Genomic DNA, 22,111 nt, shown 5'->3' on the forward strand with positions numbered 1-22,111 from the left:
TTGTTTGTTAACCATTGCCAAAAGCATCACCGTGAACACCTAACCTAACCAAACTGCTTCTGTTGTGTAACTGTAGTTCCCCTTTTCCACAGATTATTTTGCTAGCGTTACATAATTCTTTGGCAACTATATATAAAAAAAAACCCAACACGCTATCGTCACTGTTTTAAAGGTCACTGCAGTTCCCAGTAAACCGCTGTCGCCCTAAACGGTCGTCTACGGTTAGATTTAACAGATGAAATTACTGCACACCGCTTCAAAGTGCCATTTTATTCGTTAGGCTGAATATCTGTCCGTCTGTCATGAAAAGCGTGCAGGAATTTCTTTTTTTTCTTTTCTCTCTGATCTGCTTTCTTTTCTTCTGTCTGCCGCACAGAAACATGGAAAACCTCATGTTGCCTTCATGAAACCTCTTGAAAACACAGCATTCACAACACAGCAACCTTTTCCTTATTTTATATAAAAACAATATAATTTGAAAATAAATATGCTTTACTGTTTTACATAGACACAGAAGACATGTTAATAGTGAGAAGAAGAGACAAAAAGAACTAATAATGAGGGCTCTAAGACTGATGGCAGATCCAAATTTTAAAATCGGTGGTGGTGTCGTGGTAGTGTATGCTGAGCTGCTAGCAGTAGTTTATTCGTATTTGCATCTTGCAGGACGGACGAAACACAGGTCCGCTACTTCTTTAAATACTGAAACACAACTTACTAACACCTAAACACATGACTTGTGCATACGAACACACTCATACACGCACACATGGACGCAAACACATGTTAAAAATGTCTACACAGCACCCGCAACCTTAGATAACAGAGGGGTTGAAAAAAATCCAGAGATGTCATCAGCACACCAGTACAAATGATCCATTCAGGGAATGTTAACAAATCATTTTTGATGCTTTGTTTTTTTTGTTGTCGCTTTTTTCCGCTTTGTGTCATAGAAAAGCACGGAGAGCCTCGTGCTGCGTAGCCATCAGTGACCTTACACATGAGGGGGAGAGAGGACAGCTACATGTACATAACACTGCATATACAGTATAAATAGACCAAATTAAATATGGGTAGAAGACTGAATACTGAAAAATACTCTATAACATTATAAATTATCTAGAATGGACTATGGCATAAAGGCATATTAAGTTCAGAGAAGAAGATATGTAATCAATGGATTCTGTATTGAGTTCAACAAACTAACAAGACTACGTTGACAATCCCCTCTCCTGACGAAGGAAACAAAAAATAATTTAAAAAGCACTCGAAAGATTTCTCAGTACATTTTTCGTGAGGCACAGTTTTTTTTCAAAATGGAATCAAACTACAGTATAGGATGTTTTCAGTGGTTTTCATGTGGGGTATAGCAAGATGCTATATTAACAACCAGTATCCCTTTAAAAAGTATATGGCACTCCAGAAAGTCTCTTCTCCTGCGAGCTGATCGCAATATCGTAAATAAAGTCCACAGTCAGTCCTCGCAGGAAAGGAGGCGATATCACGCAGAGACGGATTTGTTCATCGGATGTTCCGGTCGTCCTGCTCGTGTAGTCCAAAAAGCAAAAAGTAAGATGAAAAATCCATCCGTCATATGAGAAGCGTCGAGATGAGAGCGCTCCCACGTCCTCTTCAGCCTCACCCGCTGTTTTAGCAGTTAAATATATCTCAGATTGAGAGGTTTTGCAATTTTATGATTGACACACAACCACAGTAGACTCATATCCAGTGAAGTAATTGCATACAATGAATTGACAACAAGACTACACCTGCATCACAAGCCTGTTAGAAATGCACGACCACATGGCGGCTATTTTGCTTTTTGTCAAATGATGGGTTTAGTGATTCGTTTCTGTAGCAGCATAACAATTCTGTACTCTTTTTTTTTTTCTTTTATCATGGTCTATATACACACAGATATACAGTGGGAGGAAACTTCAGTTCTGTCTCTCGTTTTTTTTTTTTTCTCTCCCTCTCTCTCTCTCTCAGTCAGTCCACGGGAATGCTTTCCACAGAAAAGAAGAGCTTACGGTTCAAAGGTCAAAGTGCTGTGCTGTGAAATATCGCTAGAATATTCCTTCATCTTGTACATCTGGTGCTGCCACCTCTCTCATCTTCTTGGCTTGTCACATCTAGACGAGAAGAGAAGAAGAAAGTCGGTTAGTTATCAGTTTGTTAAGGCTCACCGAGTCACCTTTCGCTCTCCTTTTAACTCCTGTTTTGGTCTCCACCAACGGCCGACGTCAGTATCAGTCTCAGTCTCTTTAGCTGCTAAGTTCTCCAGTATGGTCTCCGACTAGTCACTTAATTAGAAAGCAGCAGATATATCTCATCAGATAGCATGAGGAAGATGTTAAGACTCGTTTTTAAAAGACGTCTCAACGACATTTTGAATTTGACGCATTTGTTTCTCGAGCCGAAGATGGAGAGCGCCATCTTCTCTCCCATCTGTTATTTGAGGTGTACATAAGCAGTACTGACTGGCTACTGACACAGTGTCCAGTCAGTCAACTTCAACGCACGTATTAGCATTGTCAAGAAAAGACAGACCCGACTAGGTGTCATGGTTCCATCACAACAGTTTGAAGCCGGCGCCAGTACACCCGTATCTACTGCAGAGTCATTTGACATGGGAGTGAATGCCAGTGTGTCTTTTCACAATTAGACACAAGCCAGATGTTAGTGGGTGTTTGGGATTTTCTTGGCCCGGTGTGAAAAGGGTATTAGTACTTGTACGTTAACTGGTGGCACTTACTTGCAGGTCCTCTCGTTGAGCTCTAGCTGGCGTTCTTTGCAGTGTTCGTCTGTGTGTTTACAGGAGCACCGGCAGGTCTCGGGATCCTGCACGAACAAGCGCTTTCTCCTCTCTTGGCAGTGATTGCAACATGGCTCACAAAGACTGGACAGAGACAGACAGACAGACAGACAGACAGAAGGAGGTGGGGAGGAAGAAGGAGAGAGGCAGATTATCACAGTGTACAATTACCGCCTAGAAGAAAAGGCCGCCCTTGGGTCAACCCTTTCGTATGCTCCAGTTTGCTCTCCCAAGCCAAAGCGCGACAAGTTGTACTGCATGTGACAGTCGGGTAGTATTGCACACAGGTTCCCACCAAGCAGGCAAACATCCAAGCAGTAAAATTACCCTCCCCCACGCCCCCCAAACCCTCCTCCGTTGATTGGACCAGTCGCGGATGCCTCCCGTGTGTTAGACATGCAGAGAGCAAAGCTCCGGTTCAGTTAGTGCAACACAAAATGACACATATTGACTTTGAATTGCAGGTCAATGACAGAACAACTGGATAAAGAAGACTCAAGGGGTCTGCTTGGTGCACCGTTAGGAAAGGTTTCATTTTATTGAGTGAAAACGAAAACGATCACTGCGTTTCCCACAGAGAGACATTAGATTCAGAACAGAGGCTGAAAGTGGTTTTGGAAGACATTTCTCAGCAGATGAAGACTCAGATACTCCATTGACATCTCAATATACACATTTACAAGCGAACACAAAGACATGTATTCTTTCACAGCATGGGCACTGGAGAAACACAAGACCATCTTTATATTATTTTTGAATGAACTAAGGGTGCTTTTGTGTATTTTCAAAGACATAGAAAGACACAAAACAGTTCTCGCTAAACAATCTTGTGGTTTACAAACCCCCACTAGCAAAAAAAAAAAAAAGGGCGACAGATAGCCATCAGTCATATCTTTACATTACATAAAAAGTACCAGCATTGTGCGCGGGGACAGCAAAGAAAAAAAACCTGTTTGTAAAGATGAAAAGAACAAAGAGTGGAGAGGAGACGGGTACGAGACACAGCAAAGCAGCACAGACTCAACACTGAACACAGGACTGTGATTACAGCCCCGGTGATCCCGACGCAGATACCAGGACGGTACGAGCCCGTCTGCAAAGCCATGCTGGCGGAGCTGTGATCTGTTTCAGTGGAAGGTTCAAGTTACAGCTAACAGCTGATCTGTTTATTCCAGCTTCTTTAAACACGTCCATTATCGGTCGTAAAAAAAAAAAAAAATGGCTATCTGACGAGATGTTAGGAGCAACCTGGACCTCAAGTTCCTACTGCTTTTCATGGTACATTGCTGTATCTCATCCCGACCATCGACCCAGTCTCAGCCGTAAAAAGAGGGGAAACATGGGAGCTGGTGGGTTTGGGTGGGGGAGATTAGATGGTAATTTTGACAGGTGGAGATGAGTTATGGATAAGGCTGTCAAGTCTGCTGTACTTCCCTGGTTATCGCTGTCATGTAAAGTTTTGCCGAAGCTACGTTAGCAAAACACGTTAGCAAACAAGCTAGCATGGACACTGGTGGTCTGATGCACATGACTGATGGGACACAGTTAGGACAGCACACGGAAGAAGCGACATGCTTAACCGCTGCGGCTAATTAGATGGTGCAAAATTAAAAGGGGCAAATGAGCTCCTCCCAAATGAGCTTAATTATGAGAAGCGCAACACTCAGGTGCAGGTAGGTGGAGAAGGCGGAGCTGACATACGCATCGTGAATTGTTTTGTCACGGTTTTTCTTTCGTTTTCTCTTTAGGCCTTTGCCCTTGCCTTTCCGGGATTTTCTGCAAGAGAAAGAAGGACAACAACGCAGAGAGATGCCTGAGAGACTGAGGTGTTAACTGATGTGTTTACAACTGATGATCGCCAAAAAACCCAGCACTGATTAATAGCAATCGCTTTTTAAGTGACTATGAATCAAAATGCCAAACAGTCAGTCATTCAAAACAGGTTATTGTTTTTTCGATTTGAATATTGTTAGTGATTGGATGATAACTTAAACCATCAAGCAGTGTTTACGTGAGTGTGTGTGTATAATAGACAGTTTCTCAACATCTTCAGCGAAGGCGACATGAATTCAAGGATTGGCAGCACAAAAAGTCCAAACCACTTGACGTAACAGGAGCAAATGAAATGTGTCCTGATTGGATTTGTTGGTGGTTTCCACACATCCTGAAGATAAATATCAGATGAACCCATGTAAAAACCCGCTTTATTGTCCGACTTGGTCCAAGTATTTTTTTGTTAAACAATACAATGACTTTGCAGACAGTAAGCAATCAGTACTCGGAGGTTTGGCTTGGCCGGCTATTCCGAAATTCCCCAGATGGATTGTGGACAATGAGGTTGGACTTTGCCAAAAACTGCATCTTGCAGCCTATCTGGGTCAACTCTTTATGGCTGATTCAACAGCACAATGAGAGCCAGCTTGCAAAGAACACACCTGGAGTCTCACAGGTGCAGGTCGGATGAAAGGATCGGGGAAGCGTGCGCGAATTAAAGTTTTTCTGCTGTGTAAGATGTACACAACTACACAGAAAACTTCTGTGATCCTCAAAAAGAAAAAAAAACTGCACATCAGAGGGTCAATCTGACCTCATCACTCTGTACTTTAATCCATTATTGGGTAACATGTGACTTTCCCTTTGATAAACTTTGGACAAGCCAAAACATTCGAGCCTTTTTCCAGCAGCATGTTACCTCTGTAAAGGTTTCTCATAATCTCGTCCATAAAGCCAATATTGCCACAGACTGTCTCTCTGGTCTTTTTTCTACTCCTTTGTTGGAACCTACATGAAGTCTGCTGTACAGGATGTGGAAGTAGGCAACTACAGTCTGTGGGAATATTGGTTTTGCTCCGGGCAACTAGAACCTGCTACTGGATAACAAGTAAAAACAAGACAAAGAATCTGCAGGCCAAGTAACCACACCGTGAGCCTGAGGTGCTGTGAGATAAATGCTAAGTAACATCTTAGTTCACAATAATGGGACACTTTATAATAACCATCGTTAATAGATGGTTAGTTTATAGTATATTAAACATGAATTAATTGTTATTTCACTGTAAACAAACTATGAAATGCTTTATAAAACATTAATTTAAGGGGCAATACGTCAGAATTTGCGATGGAAACATTACAAATAACTACATTTATCAACAGAATGTGAAGAAGTAACCTTATTTGATGCTATAATGTTGATATGTTGTATTAATAAGATAGCGTCTGATGTTAACACACTAATCACTTGGGACCACTGGATGCACAGCTAAATGGGCTAAATAGCTAACGGCAGCTACTGTTAGCAGCAGTTAGCTGTCAGGTGATAAGCTGAACTCTATTTGTTTTAACATATCGCACGTTTAGGCAATTGTTAATTGTAAAGTTACAACTGATGTTTATAATACTTTGTACATGCTTAATAAAAACTGTATTTTATCTATCAACATTCTCTGGATTTCCCCTTAAAACTTTTCATCTGATGTTTGTGAACCTTTTCAATCGCTTAACGAATGGTTTCAAAAGCATTTTATTGTTTCTTAACTGTGAAATAACTATTAATTAATGTTGAATTGATGATTAACTTACCATATATTATTGATGGTTATGAAGTGTTTCTCGACAACAATGCTATCGTGTTCATGTTTCACTGGTAAAATGTTCCCCGCGTTCATCTTAGTTCAGCGTGTTAGCATGTTAACAGTTGCTAAGTAGCATCACACACAAAGTACAGCAGAGGCTGATGGGAATGTCAGTCAGAGCAAAGACATTTTGACCGAGAACTGGATCCATATGAAAGGTCGGGGGATCAGATATTACAAATCATCCTCTGCAGTTTCCTCCGTAAACGTGTTGTTGTGACCCTCCATCCAATAGCTGAGGTCACAAATGCGGATGAGTCAGACAAAGCAGGGAGTGAATGACGCGGGTTACACCATTCAATAGGGACAACCAAGGAACATGATGACGCTGACATGTTGTCAACGTACACTGTAATTTCCCCTTTTAACTGGTTTGACATCGGGCCCAAGTTCACTGTGGATGTCGACAGTTAACAAATTTCACAACCTCAGCAGGAGGACTCATCCTTCCGGACCTCCGGTGACCCGTCACCCCTGAGAGGTCGGCTTCCAATGTTAAAACTACCATGAAAAGTACGAAACAGAAACAGGAGTTGAATGACCTCGAGAGCGTCGCTTTGTAGACGCGCGCCACCGAAGCCGCACTCGTAAACAGCAAAGACAAGGTCAAAGAGGAGGTCTCAAAACTAGCCCCTTATCTATATGACGGACGGCCTAACATAAAAATACGACCAACAGCCCGCTCCGCAACAGGAAGATATTAACAACTCTTCGCACGAGGAGGATTCAAGAGCTTTAATGACCGCCAGCACACTGACTTCTGTCGTGCGGGAGGGGAGGAACGCTTAGGCAAGAACCATAAACACAAAAGTTTAACAGGTCTTCAAAAACAGCGTTATCTATATCAGAGCAGCCTGTAACGGGCGTTAAGTGGGATGTAAACAGTAAAGAAGCGAGAAAAGGAATGTAAAGATGAGATAGAAAAGGGGGGGAAAGGTGTAAAGGACAGGTAGAGAGGGCAATGACCTCACCAAGTGTCACTCATTCCCCTGAGTGGATCAGCGCCCGGTATTCCCCCGTGTTTATCACCTGAGAGCTGCGTGCTAATGTTGTGTAGCAGCCTGTCCGCCGGGGCTTTTTTAATGAAACATTATCATTGTGGGTGTTTTAATCAAAGGAAATGGGAGTGAGAAAATAACAGAGAGATAAATTAAAGAACGAGCACGTGGGATAATGTAAGGAAGGACCGAGACTCGCAGACGTCTGAGAGCTCGCTCGGCAAAAACAGGAAAAAGATCAAATCTCAACTCCTCATTGTTCCCCCTTGATAAACCCAATCTCCATGCAGGAAAAAAAAAGAAAAAGCGCTGTACTCACTTTTCTTTCTGTTCTTTCACTTCTTTCTTTAACCTGAAAGGCAAAGGAACAAAACAACGCGGCATTAGGTCACAGCATGTGGTTGTTTCCCAGTAAACAGATACATATCGAGACCGTCAGAGGACCAGAAGGCTCATTATCTGCATGTGTCGCATGTGGCTCCCATCAATCTTTTTATTTCAAGAGAACGTGTTACATCATCGTCCTTTACCAGAAACCTGCGAAAAAAAACTGGCTTTCACTTTCAAACGCCTGGCTTAGCAAATGAACCAGATTTTTTTGGTTGGGAAATAAAGCAAGTGTGCACGCTCAGTGGACGGGCGCACAAAGGGGGTGTGTTCGCCAATGGATACAAACACACACACACACACACACACACACACACACAGACCCGACCACAATAGCAGGTTGTCAGGTTTGTTTCACTTCTCCTCCATGTGACAACTCTTGCCGATAACAGCAGTGTGGAGCAATGAGTGTGCTTGGCAGCGGCTATCCAAAAGTGTTAGGAAACCGTTTTCATTCATAAAGGTCACGGACACGAAGCCAAGTTTCTGTTTGAGAGACTGGTACAAAAAACCTCTGCGTGAGCGCGCTGAATAAACCATGAGGGGCGTACGCGTGTGAGTGCATATATATGTACGGTATGTGGAGAAGGACGATGCAAAAATGACTCGATCGCAAGCGGCGCGTGTCGAAGTAAAGCAGAGCGGCTTTAACAACGAAAGGCACTCAGGCATTAAAGGTCCAGTGTGTAGGATTTGGAGGGCTTTAGGGGCAGAAACATCGCTTTAATAGCTATGTTTTCATGATTGTATAATCACCTGGAACTGAGAGTCGTTGTGTTTTCGTTACCTTAGAATGAGCCTTTCTAATCCAGAGAGATTTCTACAGTAGCCCAGAACGGACAAACCAAACATTGGCTCCAGAGAGAGCGAGAGTGAGAGAGAGAGAGAGAGAGAGAGAGAGAGAGAGGTCCGTCCATGTTTTAAGTGGCCACCACAGGGGAGCTAGAGACGAGGGGTGTTCAGCTGGTTTCAAGCTGCGACCTCGCTGCTAGATGCCACTAAATCCTGAACACTGGCACAAAGTCAGCAACACGTTCTCACTTGAGACTCATCACATACAGCCGCCTGGTCAGTTCTCGAAGCGATGCTCAAGGTCAAGAGCGATTCGTTTTTCATTTATGTAACGTAAGTAGGTGAACATATGTAAATGAAGGATGATCTTTTCCCAGCAGAACCAAGTATTTTTCTTGCCTTACCCTAACAAAGTAGTTTATTTTTCCCTGAACCTAACCCAGAAGTTTATTTTGCATCAACATAACCGAGTATTTTCTCCTGCCTAACCCTAACCAGGTATTTTTAGCAGAAACCAAACCAAACCACCACTGTAAATAACATCCGAGGCATTCAGTGCGCTTTATTTTGAAAGTCTAACCGCACGTTGCATATAACACGTTTGTGCAAACTTGACCGCGGACCCTTTCACGTCCAAAATTGAGGCTTAGGTAGAGCGTCATAGTTTGAACCGTAAGACGGAAGCTGTCTAATTTTACACGTCGGGAGTGAGAACATGTTGAAATGAGATTACTAAAATAGGCAGAACGACCCTTTAAAGAATGTTAAACTGGATTAGAGTTTCTGATGCAGTGGTAGCAGCACTTATACGTGGATTCTCGGAGGTATAATCCTTGAAATATTTAGGAGACCAAACTCTGTTTATTGATGCTATTATATTAGTTGGTGGCAGGGTCCGCCATCCCTGTGCTGGATTCTTGCCTTGCCTTCCAATGCACGAGGGATTCTCGGAAACATTACAGCATGAAGTCCATTGTTACGGTTTGTAATTGAATCTCGTTGATGTGAGCCTCACTGTTTATTGTTATTCTGCAGCTGTAGGGCCTCAAAATACATTTCAATAAAAATGTATACACTAATTGTTATTTACAACAGCGGTTATACTTCATATTACCTTGTTTTTGTTTGGAATCTCTTACATTCACAGCGTTAACAGCTCCTACTGCCTACAGACAATTTACCGGAGAGGAAAAATAAACTAGATCAATAGGTTGATCACATCCTCTAAAATTTACAAAGGTGCCTTTTATAGGTGCAGCTAAATGGTTTTACAGTGATGCATTGTGCCATCACAGACAGCAGTACGCCGGAGGCTCTACAGGCAGAACGGTGCAAACATATGCCAGATTTTAAAGCTCTGAGAAGAAGGGGGAAAGTGACAACTGAGTTTGGTCCTCTGCCAGCAGTCAGTCCTCCCTTCACTTGTTTGTTTGCTTTTTTAGATTTCCTGCAAACGTGGGAGGATGATACATATTCCCGCTTCGCCGCTGTGTCACAGCTTAATATTTCATGTCACGCAGCTGAAAATCTCAGCCCGCAACCGCGATCTGATTCCAACAAAACAAATCAGGAAGCGATGCGTCCGACCGCTTGCAGCTTCCAACGAGAGGCCCGAAAGCAATGAAAGGTGTCTTTGTCAATGATTGGCCCGGATAGTTTGTAGAAGATGATATGAAGATGAAATATTTACTTTTGCCTCGTTTCACCTTTGGGAAGCATCCAATCCTGTGGTGCCAGTCGGGCATCAATGCCAGCGCGGGAACACGCCGCTAAATCGCTCCACTTTTACTGTAGTTGCAACGCTTTACAACAGGCTTTTTACAGATTATATTAGCAACCATCAAAACAACAGACGAACAACAAACCGAGCCATAAAATGTATAAATCTGAACTCACTGTCACCTTGCTGTGAGGCCACACGGAGGACACGGTACTTATCTAAGAGATCAATAACTACACCTATCAAACTTATGTAGTTCCAGGTACGGCCGCTACAAAGGATTAGCTCGCTCTGGAATCACACAAATGCATCTCTTGTGATGGAATGAGGATAAAGCAAAATGGAGGATGTGCTCTGACCTGCTCGGGCATCTCAGACACGTCAGTTTATTGTTTCCTGACACATTCATCAGATGCACATCAGGTACAATCACATCTCATCTTTGCTGCTTTTAGTTGACTGACATTTAAAAAAGACCTCCGCTCCACTGCACAAATGGTTTTTCGTCTTTAACAGTGTGTGTGTGTGTGTCTGTGTGTTGCAAGTGTGTGCTCGGGGCGTTTCTTACCTACACTCACATGCGCTGTGTTCTGTAAAACTCATGAAAATATCATTTTGTCCCCGTTGGGGTTTTATTCTTTTAATCTGCAAAAGAAGAAGAGAGAGAGAGAGACATTTGTCAGACTTGAATGAAAACATTGGCTGCATTTAACTTCTTGTTTTTTTTCAGTGTCGCAATCGTCGCATTCAAGAAAATAACACAGACGGGAAGACAATCAGGAAATCCGCATGCATGACACAAACATACATTCCATTATTGAATCAGGTTTTCCACACCGTTTTCTACTGTTTGAGGTTTGACTGGCACTCTTTTCATTGACGTCATCTTTTCTATGCCCTTCTTCTTCTTGTGCAACGAGTTGAATGGAAAAATCGGCACCATATGCTGTTTACCTCAATGTCTGACGATACGCATTAAGAGCAGAGGGTGTAAACCTTTAGCCACTTTTTTAAATTGAAATTCGCAATAAAATTTGCACTGCATTTGGATGGTAACTTGACTTGAGAGGAAACAATGCGACAATGTGATTCAGAGGACAGACTGACTCGATGTGGGGGTTAAACATTAGAAAAAGGGGCAAATAGAGGGTTGATTTTTACCCAAAGGTCACACATGAGCAGTCTTTGAGCAAACAGCAGGAGGACGAGGGGGGCATCGTGCCAACCAGAAGGGCACTTGGAGGGCTCTGGGCCAATCAGAGGAGCATATGTGCCCCTCTGGTGTGACATTTGGCAAAGGATGATGTATGAAAGGAGACATGTAATGCTCATTTTCAGGTTCATAATTTCTTTTTGGGTTACTACTAGAATAAATTTACCCGCTTTAATGCTCAAATTTCCTCACATTGTCTCCGTCTGTAACGCTTAGTTTTAAGCTCCTGTCTCTTTAAGCCCACCCCCCGAACACCCCAGTCTGCTCTGATTGGTCAGCTCACACATGGCTGAGCCAGCACTGCTCACTGTGCCTCTGGTCTGTTCTGTTTTCAGCTTCCAGTTGTACCGTGAATACAGTAAATTATGCAAATGTGTGACACTGTGACGTAGTGATGTCACAAATGCGGAATTCCAAAGAGGCATTTAGGGACCAGTGTTTTCTGCGGGAGAGAACAGCTCCTATTTGTGCGGACTTTTTGAACTCTCAAGACCTTTTACATGCATAAAAACATATATAACACACTGAGCGAAATAAAAAAAAGCATAATATATCTCCTTCAACTGTCCATTAAGGGACACAGATTTAGACATGTCTTTGATAAATTAGGTAATTTTAGAAGAAGAGGCCGAGAGGGCAGCCCCTCGTCACTCCCGATGCACAAAACCCCCAAAGAGCTGCTTTTGCAAACAACACTACTGACCTCCATTGTAATGTTATAGCTGGACGTGGGCGTGCACTGCATTATCTCGTCATTGCAGCAGCCGGCGCAGCGCGTCAACACCACACAGGACGGGATGAAGATGTGCTCCACCTCCTCCGGGTACTCCTGCAGAATCTCCACCAGCAGCTCCCGAGGCTGACACAAACTCTTGTTGTACACCTCCATTAAAGGGATCACTAGGAGACAAGAATCACAGTGAAACAGGGGAGGAGGAGTTATGCAACAGAGCTCCAGTCTAAACCATTGACTCCTAAATACTGTAACAATAACACACCTAAAAGGAGACGTGAATCAGAAAACGCCGGCGGGGCTCACGAGGGAGTGAAAGCAACAACGCATACATGCACACACATGTCATGGTTTCTGTTCTTCCATTGAGGAGACCTTTGTTTATTCAAGTAAATAGAGATGTACCTCCTGCAGCAGACACACAACTTCCAACTGGAATTAACCACCACTCTCAACTACTGTCTCTGCTGTACAGCAACAGCTCAGTTTCACCTTCAGTCTACTCCCCCCCCCCTGTTTCTTCTGCTTTGCGGGAGTTCTTGTCTTGAGAAAGATATTAGCACAGACACCATGCAACACCTCCAAAATATCACTTAAGGGCCTGAAACAACCCCCGGGCTGACAGCCCTCCGGGAAGCCAAACCAAATATACAGCGCCTGAACAATATCATGAAGTTCAGCGTCTTGATTGTCCAAATTAGATTGGGCAACGCTGGGATTGTGCAAAAATGAAATTGTGGGCCAAGAGGGTGAAATTCCTTTCTAAAAAGGAGTCTGGTCGCCATAACATTTCCCCAGCTCGACCTCAAACAAGAAGGAATGCTTGATGGAAACGTTGTGTCCAGATTTAGGGCAGAAAATGCTCTCATTTCCTTGAAGGGGGAGTTTTTTTGGGGGGTTGGATGGGGGAGGGAGAATGACTCTGGACAGGGTCAAGCTACACCGCTGTCCACCAGGAGGCGATAATTTCCCCTTTTTTTAATGTCAAGGTGAACCTCTAACCAGCCCTTTTCTATTTGGCGGTGCGCCAGCCAGGCAGCCCAGCGCAGACTGTATTCCCACGGTGCCTGTGGGACACCTACCGTCATGTGGACCTCTCTCTGTTGCCTTCGGTATGTGGGCACTCTGCGAGGAGGAAGAAAAAAAGGAGAGAGAGCAAGCTGTTAGTTACAGTAGATTGTGCAAGAGCTCACTGATCCACAGTTGCGCAAAAAAAAAAACGTCTTTACATTTTTGACATTGCCAGCATATAAAAACCACATCATGTATCTCATCCTGGGCCAGCATATACATAATACAGGGGGCAAGTAGAAGTCAAAGGCACTGACACAATGATAATATAGCTTCAGTTTTGAGGAGCCCGATTCTCTCATTCACATCTGGAAACGCGCTGACACATTTTAAGTTTAGAAACAAAAAGAGGTCAGCCAGCAGTTTGTCAGTGTATGTTTTGAATTTCATTGCTTACTTTATTAAGTTGTCTGAGTGATTATGAACGCGCAGTCTGTTTTGTGTCGCGCATGAACGCGTCCAAACGTTTGATCGCAGCCTTCCTCCGCAAAGCTGACCTAAATTCTGCCACATGAGCTACGTGACCAAACTTAATCAGTTGAATTAGTGTGTTTGGTTTTGTGTTTCAGTCACCAAATCTTTAATGTGTGCCTCCGCCGCCTCTTGGCAACGCGGATTAATACCAGTTGCCATTTAAACCGGCAAGAATTTCAGCCTGCCACTTTCCCTCACAGGGGGTAGCTGTCACCACACCAGCCGGACCACAAAGGATTCTTTGGCAACTTTCCATCCGTGCGCGCATTACGCACAACTTTATCGCGCCTTCGCTCACACACGCAGAGCCGTGAATCCCCCCTCCCCTCTCTTTTATCTCTCCATTTCTCACGTACAAGCGCGCGCATCTCGCGCAATATCTCGCCAATATTGCGTAGTCCTGCCCCGTATCACCGGCTCGTATGCGCCGAGAAAACCATTCCTTAATGAAAAGTGGGAAACAGAGGGATGTGGTGGTGTGGCTGCCGCAGTCTCCACCCCTTCTGGTGGCGTGAGAGGGTCCAACCTTGTGGGCTGAGGGACCCCAGCCCCTCCAAAACACGATATATTATTAATGGACGGGTGTCAAGCTGCGAACAGCGGCCCCTAAACCGAGTGATGATAGGCCGAGTGATTGTTAGCAGTCGAGGCAGCATCCTGATCCTGTTCAGCGTTGATTGGGTGGCTTAGCTGCCATTTAATCAGCCGGTTAGATAAATAAACACTTCGCTGGACTCCCGAGGAGCAGATTTGGTTAACTTGGGCGCGAGATGCTCGAGAGAGAGAGTGAACCCCAAAACACCGATTGTTCCTCAACGTCAAATCGTGTCACTGGAAAATATGCAGCGCAGCACTAAAGTGGCATTTTGTAGTTTTTTTTTTTTTTCTTTCCACCTTGGAACCTTTGCTCAAGCCTCCCTGGGCACACTGCTCCTGATTAATGATTAGACGAGAAACGATTTACAGCGCGCTGTCAAACAGCCATTAAAAACTCCCGAGCCAAACCTGATTAATCTGCCAAGTTAGTGACCCGAACTGTGCGCTAAGTTCCAGCGTGGAGGGGGGAAAAAAATAAAGTGGTGTTTGGTTCACGGTGAAACGCGGAGAGGAGCGTCGGTGCCACGATGAACCTGCTCGCATGTCCTAATTCAGAACGGAGCCGCTGCGCCTTTAAAGCGTAATAATATCTCCAAGGTGGTTTCAGAGCAGAGAGGCCCCCTGACGATCAACCCGGCGTCAAAACTTCACAACATGAGTATTTATTTATTTTTAAATCATCACATACGCGACTGCGAAAAAAAAAAAAAAAAAGAGCGCACCCACCCACGAGGCGAGTGGGTTTAGGTTTATGTAGTGTCGGCTTTGCGTAATGGCTGTTTTAAATCTCCCCAAAGCCACCGAACATTTGGGCTTGTTTAAACATGAGCGATGACCTCGCGGAGCAAAGGCAAGGACGAGCTACACATTAATGACCAGCAGCTACACTTCGCAAACAAGAGGTCGACTGATACATTTATATGTTTTTTGTTCTTCTCTCTGTTACAATCTTCTCTCCTCCTGCTCGCTCTCTGCAACTCACCTTGACAGCTGACAGCGTCAAAAATAATAGTGTCAAACTGTCAATAAAGTTCATGGTGTTGGGGAATCTAAATCCAAAAAAAAGGCAGGCGACGCTTTGAAATCCAAAGAGGACAAATTCTGGCGATTTGTCCTCAAACAACAACAAGTACAACAACACAAGCGGACCGGCTAAAACTTCTCTACATGAGGGGCAGGGGGGTGTAATGGCAAATCCATGTTGGTCCCGGGGTCGGAGCATACAATCCTTTGCGCATAACTTCTCTCCTTGGTTTTTTGTTTGTTTGTTTGTTTGTTTGCTTGTTCCTTCCTTTTTCTTCAACTGTTGCCAATGATTTTCAGAATATCCAGAAACACGAGAATCCAAGACGCGGAACGTCTCACATTTTTCCGCAGCAGACCCTTATTTTCTTGCAAGGCGATAGCAATCCACATTACAAAAATAATCCCATGCTTGTTGCGCCAGCCTTCTCCAAGTGTCTGTCCATTGGAAGAAAAAAAACAAAAAACAAAAAAAAAACTTGCTGCCTGCTCCCCTATGTGCAACTTGAACCCATGGACCAGGATGACGTTCAGTGTAAAAGAAAACCGCGCCGAAGAGATCCTCGTCCCACGAAAAAAAACTTTCTGTGCGTCTGTGTGCCTGGGCTTCGTCTTCCTCCTCCTCTTCGTCTTCTTCTTCTTCTCTTTTTTTTATTCCTCTGTCACTGCGCACTGAGCGGCTCGGCTCTGCCCGATGAAAACACAACGCGTCCACCTCTGCCCGAGTGTCTCCATACTGTGGCTCGTCTGCTGGTGACTAGTAGCGGGACGTGGAGAACGATTGGTGGATGATTAAAACACAGTAGGTGTGTCCTGTGTGGGCCGATACGCAGCTCCTCTCTCTCTCTTTCTCTCTTTCTCTCTCTCTCTCTCTCTCTCTCTCTCTCTCAAGTCCTGTTTCAGAAAAGTTTCACCTATTGAACGCACGGACTCATGTGACCGTGCACATCAGCAGGGAAGCTATTAAAAAACGCAACGAGCTGGGATCAGACGTGCCGGCCGGTCTATTTTTATGATTGCTTTCATTTGAGGAGAAAAAAAAAAAAAAAAAGGAAGGAGGTGATATTGATATTGTGTTTGTGATCCATGCCTTTTAAAAAAAAAATCCATGTCATTATCTTCACGTGTGTCGGCTGCAGCTGTGAAAGATGCAGAACTCTAATAATGAGCATAACCCTCAATAATTGAGGATTCGTGCGCGTTTAGACCTCATCCTGTCATTTATTTATCTATTTGGCAAGGACACACATTTGAGCGCGCACACACACTGGAGACAATGTGACCTTGGATGCTCTTCTTCTTCTTCCTCTCCTTCCTAACCCTAACTCTAAATATCAAATGAGAAATAGAAAAAAAAAAAGTCAGCCTGGCGGAGGTAAGGTGAGCGCCACACCTTCTCATGTCCAGCCGCTCATATTTTCCAGTCTCGTGGCCACTAACTCGGGTTTTTTTTATTTTTTTTTGTGCAGGAGAGTGTGTGCCCCGACACGTAGCCTATACGTCTCTGTGCGTGCGTGCGTGCGTGCGCCGGGGCAGCGTTGCCGTGAGTGACGGCATGAGTCTGTCGCCGCGTCGCGCCGGGTCAGTGCGCCCCGGCACGGACGCACACGCTCACTGGAAAAAAGTCGGACTTATTCGCGCGTCGTGACTTCCTCCCCCCGTCACCTCACTGACGGAGAATGGGGGTTTTTGTGTGTGTGTGTGATGTTGCCGGTCAGGTGGTCGCAGGCAAACAGCTGAGAGACGTCGCGGCGAGGAAGAGGAAGACGAGGAAGAGGAGGGAATAATGCGCAAAAAGAGGGAGCCGGAAGGCAGAAAGACGGTCGCTGGCTATTTATAGTGAGAGAGCTTGACGATCGTGACTGTTGCTGATAATGATGATGATGATGGTGGTGATGAAGATGATGTTACTGAGGACAGCAGTCTCTTCTCTGCGACACTGGGTGACTAAGCATGTACATGTACACGATTTACCTCATAAAGAAAGGAGCACCTTGACCATAAAGTACTCTGTTGCAAGTACAAGTCCTCAGAAAATGTCATGAAGTTGCACATTTAGTCACCATGAACGTCCCGTGCCAGTGTTGGATTATTAATAAGACGCATTAAAGGGCCACTATGAGGTTTTCAAACTCAGATTTTTAATATGTACAATATTAATGAGGTAATAACAACAACAGATATTGATCTTTTTCATTAGTGAATAAACAAGCTGCTCTCAGAGGAAAACAAGGTCTCCAGATGACTGTCTGAAGCTTGAAAAGGCGGCATGGTCCGCCACATGTAAACAAAGTCAAACAAAGTTGTCCTTTAAGGTCCGTTTGTGTATTCAGCAGTGGGAAAAAAAAAGTGCATAGTGCCCCTTTATCATGCAGACTGTATGTGGCCTCTCGACACGGAGCTCATTTGAACTGTTTTATTTACATTCAGTCAAATGTTTTGTGTGTAAAGTCCTAAAAGGGTTACTATGGCAACCACTCATTAACAGTTAAAAAAAAAAAAATAGCAGAAGTACGCAAGAAAAGATCAAGTACATCAAAAGTGGACTTAAAGGGGCATTATGTAGTTTTGGGGGGAGAAGACAGTGATCTTCATTGATTCTTTTTTTATGACTCGAAAAAACTATTCTCAAACAAACTCTCTTTGTTTTCACGACTGAATAAACTGAATAAACACAATTTCATGCTGTTTTATTTTGTTTACATGTGGCGGACCCTGCCGCCATGCTCGCTTCAAACAGTGTTCTGGGGACCTTGTTTTCCTCTGAGAGCAACTTGTTTATTCAGTTATGGGAAAAGTAAACATGTCTGTGTTTGTCTAATTACCTCATTTATATAGTAAATATTAAAATTCTGAATTTGGATTTATTTTCCAGATATTCACAGTGTCACTGTCATAGGCCTCTATGAGAATGAATATAAGCTGCAACATGTTTCATTTATCTGGCTTCATGTTTTATTTTGTTTTCCTCTGCTTCTGTTGGTTAAAACCTGAAAATCTGTCTTTTCATTCTGTCCTCTTCTAGAGTAAAGTGCAACCTGACCTTGAGTAAAATAAGTTTGAAGGTTCACATTGTTCATCTGGTTTAAATTTAAGGCTAAAAAGAAGAAACCAAAGAATGAACCTAAATGAAAAGACACTTCTGGAGTGTGTAAAAACTCTCAGAGAAGTGTCTCCAAACAAACTCCTGTTAGATGTTTCTCTCAACAAACACATGATTCAAATGCTCATCTGTGATATTAATGTGATTTGTACTTGCCACACACAGTGCGCCCTCTGCTGGACACACAGCTCCCTGCAGGACCACCACCACATCCTTCCTCCGGCTCACTGACAGACACTGAGGAAGTGGAAAGAGCTGATGAAGTATGTCATGACATAAGTTGGCAGCTATGTGTCAGACATATTAAGGCTTGCTTGCTACAACTCATACCTCACGGTGCGCATCGATGGAAAGAAAAAAAAAAAAGAAGACAGACGGGACAATGAGACTTTCCAGTAGGAAGAGAAGTGAGGCGTGATGGAGCAGGAAAGCAGAGAGGCAGAGTGAGTGGCAGATAAGGAGAAAGAGAGCTTTCAGGAGCTACAAGGATGGAACTGTAACTGTAGCAGACCCGAGAGGAGTTCCTCGGCCCGGGACCCATCCGTAGTTTAATTGAAGAATAACACTTGGGTTCATTAACAGTGCGACCAGGCTCCTGTTTCTGCTGACTCAGGGTGTGTGCGCTCGCCTCTGTGCACTCGAGTGGGCAAGGTTACACTGGATGCAGGACATGTGCGAGTGTAATCCCCATTTATGCTGACATGTTTAAACACACACACACACACTCTTTAATGAAAAGGTCCTGTGTTCAAAGTACAACAAACAGACTCCCCAGGCATCAATCTGCACATCGACGCACATTCATCAACGTCATCGTGGTGACAGGAAATCAGGGTGAATCAGCTACTTTGTCGGAAATACAACAGAAGAGAAAACTGACAATGTCTTGTTGGGAAAAATGTTGCAAAACTCAGTGATTAATACACTAAATTCCCCATGAAAGTCAGAACAGACATACTGGATTACATGTGTGCATTGTTCAAATGCAGTCTGGATCCCAATGCGGAAATGGCGGACCCCGCCACTGACGATCAAAACTTCTATATACAGTAGAAAGATTTCTGCAGGATGGAAATAAATTGAATTGCTTTTGTGTGCTTTTGTTCTTTAATGACTTTAGTTTCAGACGGCTCATGTTGTTAAATACATGTTGGTTGGTAAAAAGGCCCCAACGGCTCATTTTTACCACATGTGTAGACAAAATATGACTATTTCCCCTGTTTTTATATCAAATTAATACAATGTTAAAGGTCTTTGTAATCATGTCTTTTTTTTTTTCTTTTCAACAGTCGAAAAACATTAAAGGCCACAACGTTTAATACTTTTCATGTGAACCAGCAGCAGCAGGAAATGTTCGGTTCGATATCAATGAGATGAAATTACAGAGAGTTAAGCTGATTTACATGCGTGCATTGTTGGAAAGCTGTTTGGATCCTGTGCAGAAGTGGCGGACCCCGCCACTGACAACCAGAACTTCTACATAAGTGTGTAGAGAGACAGTTGCAGAATGGAAATACATTGAATGCCTATTGCTTGAAAAAAAGGAGCATATACCTGAAATAAAAGAAAAAATGTGTTTGATTTTATTCGTCTTTTATTCTTTAATGACTTTAGTTCCTATTGTTCTCAGATTGCTCATATTCCTAAACAGATTTTGGTGGGCAACAGCGGACCGACAGCTATTTTGATATCAAATAAAAACAATCCTAAATATAATTATGAGGAAATTTTAACTTTTTAAACTCATAAACCTGCACAGGAGAGAATTATCTTGCCTTTATTGCGCTTAAACTATCAATGAATGACTTTCACCGGCAGAAACAAGTGTGTGTGTGTGTGTGTGTGTGTGTGTGCGCACACGCGCGTGTGCGAGCATGTCAGGATGAAAGTCACATTGTTTAAGTGTATAATGTAACAGACATTCCGTTACCGAAAGCCTAATGGCCGGCTGCCACACACTTTTATCACCTGGCACCAAATTACACATTCTTGCTCTCGGCTCACTCCCCTCAGTAGGTCTCGAGTCTTCGCCTCTTGGCGTGTGTTTCGTGAGAGTCGCGGTAAAAAGCTGCTGCTGAGGTTTGTGGAGAGGAGTGATTTGCACAGCAAGGTGCTTCTGACCGGTTTATCAGAGTCGACCTCTTCACCCAATCTTATATAAATTATCCCGGGATTAACCTTCACCGCCTGCCCCGATAATGAGCTCTGATAACATTCACTGTTAAGCATCATGTGACCTCGCTGCATACGTGTGTGCACACATACAAGCATGTGTGACATATTAATGGGGTGTATGTGTCCGACCGGTGACAGGCAGGTTGGTTTGAACTGCTGCAGAGAGTCCATCGTGTACGTGCAGATGAGTGCGTCTCAGATTAGAGTATAAAAAAAGATCTACTGTTGCAACTTTCTGGAACAGGGATGAGTGTGGTTCACTTGAAAGTGACTGGAAAAGATGACTCCTTGCAGAATCTTTGTCTTATCAAGTCCCAGTGCACGTAGAAGCTCTTTGTGATTTCTAACTCGGCTTTTGCCAAATGTCATTCCATTCCTCACAGAAAACGTCTAAAGGCCTCTTCGACCTGATGCGGCACAGGTGGCTTCGCTCACTCCTGATAGCGGTGGTACAAATCATCGGGCCAATCGGTGCTGCGACCGCTGACCCTGCCCAGCTGTGAGGAGCGTGCCGCACCGAGGCAGCACACGTCCAGCCGACCTTCATTACCCTCCTCCATCCCGCTACCTCGTTAGGATGAGCAGATAAGTCGAGGCTTTTCAGATGAAGTGCGAGCAAAAGTTCAAGCACTTGAACAAGCGAGAAGAATGGCTTCCCCTTTTCCGTCTCTTCGGGCGTTCTTCCTTTCCTTTAGAGAGCGGTATATTCCACCCCCGCAGCACTTCTTCATCTCTCCCTCTCTCTCTCGTCGCTTCACGTTTATCTCCTTCGGTCACTTCCAGTAAGTGAGCCGGTGTTTTGTGTACTCTCAGTCAAGCAGTTCAAAGAGTTCATAAGCCTCTTTGGTCTGCGAAGAAGAAAAATGGAAGGAAAGAGCGAGCGGGAGAGAGAATATACTGTACTTTAACCCGACCAAAGGCGAGACCTGTCAACATTGATCATATTCCGATATGTTGGGACCGGCACATGTTCAGGAAGTCACACAGCAGAAACAAGAAAACACCGGGAGTCAGTGGATTTTAAGAGAAGACGCTTCAGGTCCATCTTCACGAGGATGTATCTACGATTCCCAAATGACTTGTGTTTTTCTAATTCCAAGCACTAATCTGTTTTACAGTTTCCTTGTTTACCCAGAGAAAGAAGAAAAACTTGATCCTGAGCAGCGACATTTGTTAAATTTCTTCCAAAATGGTGTAACGAAATACATTTTGCATATTTAACAGGTTTTCATTCGTAAAGAACAAAGCAGGTCGTTCTCGATGTCTTCCAAAAAGGACATGATAATAGTTTCTGATCTGCTGGTCGATCTTCTATGACATTGTCGAACTCACGACGGACAGTTAAAGATAATGGATGAAAACTGATATTGTCTTTTTT

The 22,111-nt window shown here is 43.8% G+C and overlaps 1 protein-coding gene and 1 long non-coding RNA gene across 4 annotated transcripts; one reads left to right on the forward strand and one right to left on the reverse strand.

Annotated features, from left to right (window-relative positions):
• Nucleotides 1-255: 255 nt before the first annotated feature.
• Nucleotides 256-16,316, reverse strand: vegfab (vascular endothelial growth factor Ab). 3 transcript variants are annotated; one of them, XM_030405293.1, is made up of 8 exons: nucleotides 15,415-16,307; nucleotides 13,373-13,415; nucleotides 12,261-12,457; nucleotides 10,913-10,989; nucleotides 7,765-7,797; nucleotides 4,517-4,591; nucleotides 2,756-2,899; nucleotides 256-2,132 (listed from the first exon to the last, which is right to left on the reverse strand). In XM_030405293.1, the coding sequence occupies exons 1-8, from the start codon at nucleotides 15,652-15,654 to the stop codon at nucleotides 2,111-2,113; spliced, it is 831 nt and encodes a 276-aa protein (XP_030261153.1). In that variant the 5' UTR covers nucleotides 15,655-16,307; the 3' UTR covers nucleotides 256-2,110. The 3 variants fall into 3 exon arrangements, with proteins under 3 accessions (XP_030261153.1, XP_030261155.1, XP_030261154.1); XM_030405295.1 differs by lacking the exon at nucleotides 4,517-4,591 and having other exon boundaries at nucleotides 15,415-16,300; XM_030405294.1 differs by lacking the exons at nucleotides 256-2,132; nucleotides 2,756-2,899 and having other exon boundaries at nucleotides 3,321-4,591; nucleotides 15,415-16,316.
• A 661-nt stretch (nucleotides 16,317-16,977) lies between these two features.
• On the forward strand, nucleotides 16,978-20,139 carry LOC115574073 (uncharacterized). Its single transcript, XR_003982414.1, has 2 exons — nucleotides 16,978-17,398; nucleotides 18,724-20,139. It is a non-coding gene; the product is annotated as an uncharacterized LOC115574073 (long non-coding RNA).
• The last annotated feature ends 1,972 nt before the right edge of the window (nucleotides 20,140-22,111 follow it).

This window comes from Sparus aurata, chromosome 22, assembly GCF_900880675.1.
Source record: "Sparus aurata chromosome 22, fSpaAur1.1, whole genome shotgun sequence".
NCBI classification, from domain to species: domain Eukaryota; kingdom Metazoa; phylum Chordata; class Actinopteri; order Spariformes; family Sparidae; genus Sparus; species Sparus aurata.

What these genes read in the sequence shown, in the direction of transcription:
- vegfab (XM_030405293.1), bottom strand. Translation starts at nt 15,654, where the DNA reads ATGCTCCGACCCCGGGACCAACATGGATTTGCCATTACACCCCCCTGC. An exon ending in GTGAAAGAACAGAAAGAAAA is followed by an intron (nt 4,592 to 7,764) that starts GTGAGTACAGCG and finishes TTTCTCTTGCAG; the next exon opens with AAAATCCCGGAAAGGCAAGG. An exon ending in CTCAACGAGAGGACCTGCAA is followed by an intron (nt 2,133 to 2,755) that starts GTAAGTGCCACC and finishes CTTCTCGTCTAG; the next exon opens with ATGTGACAAGCCAAGAAGAT.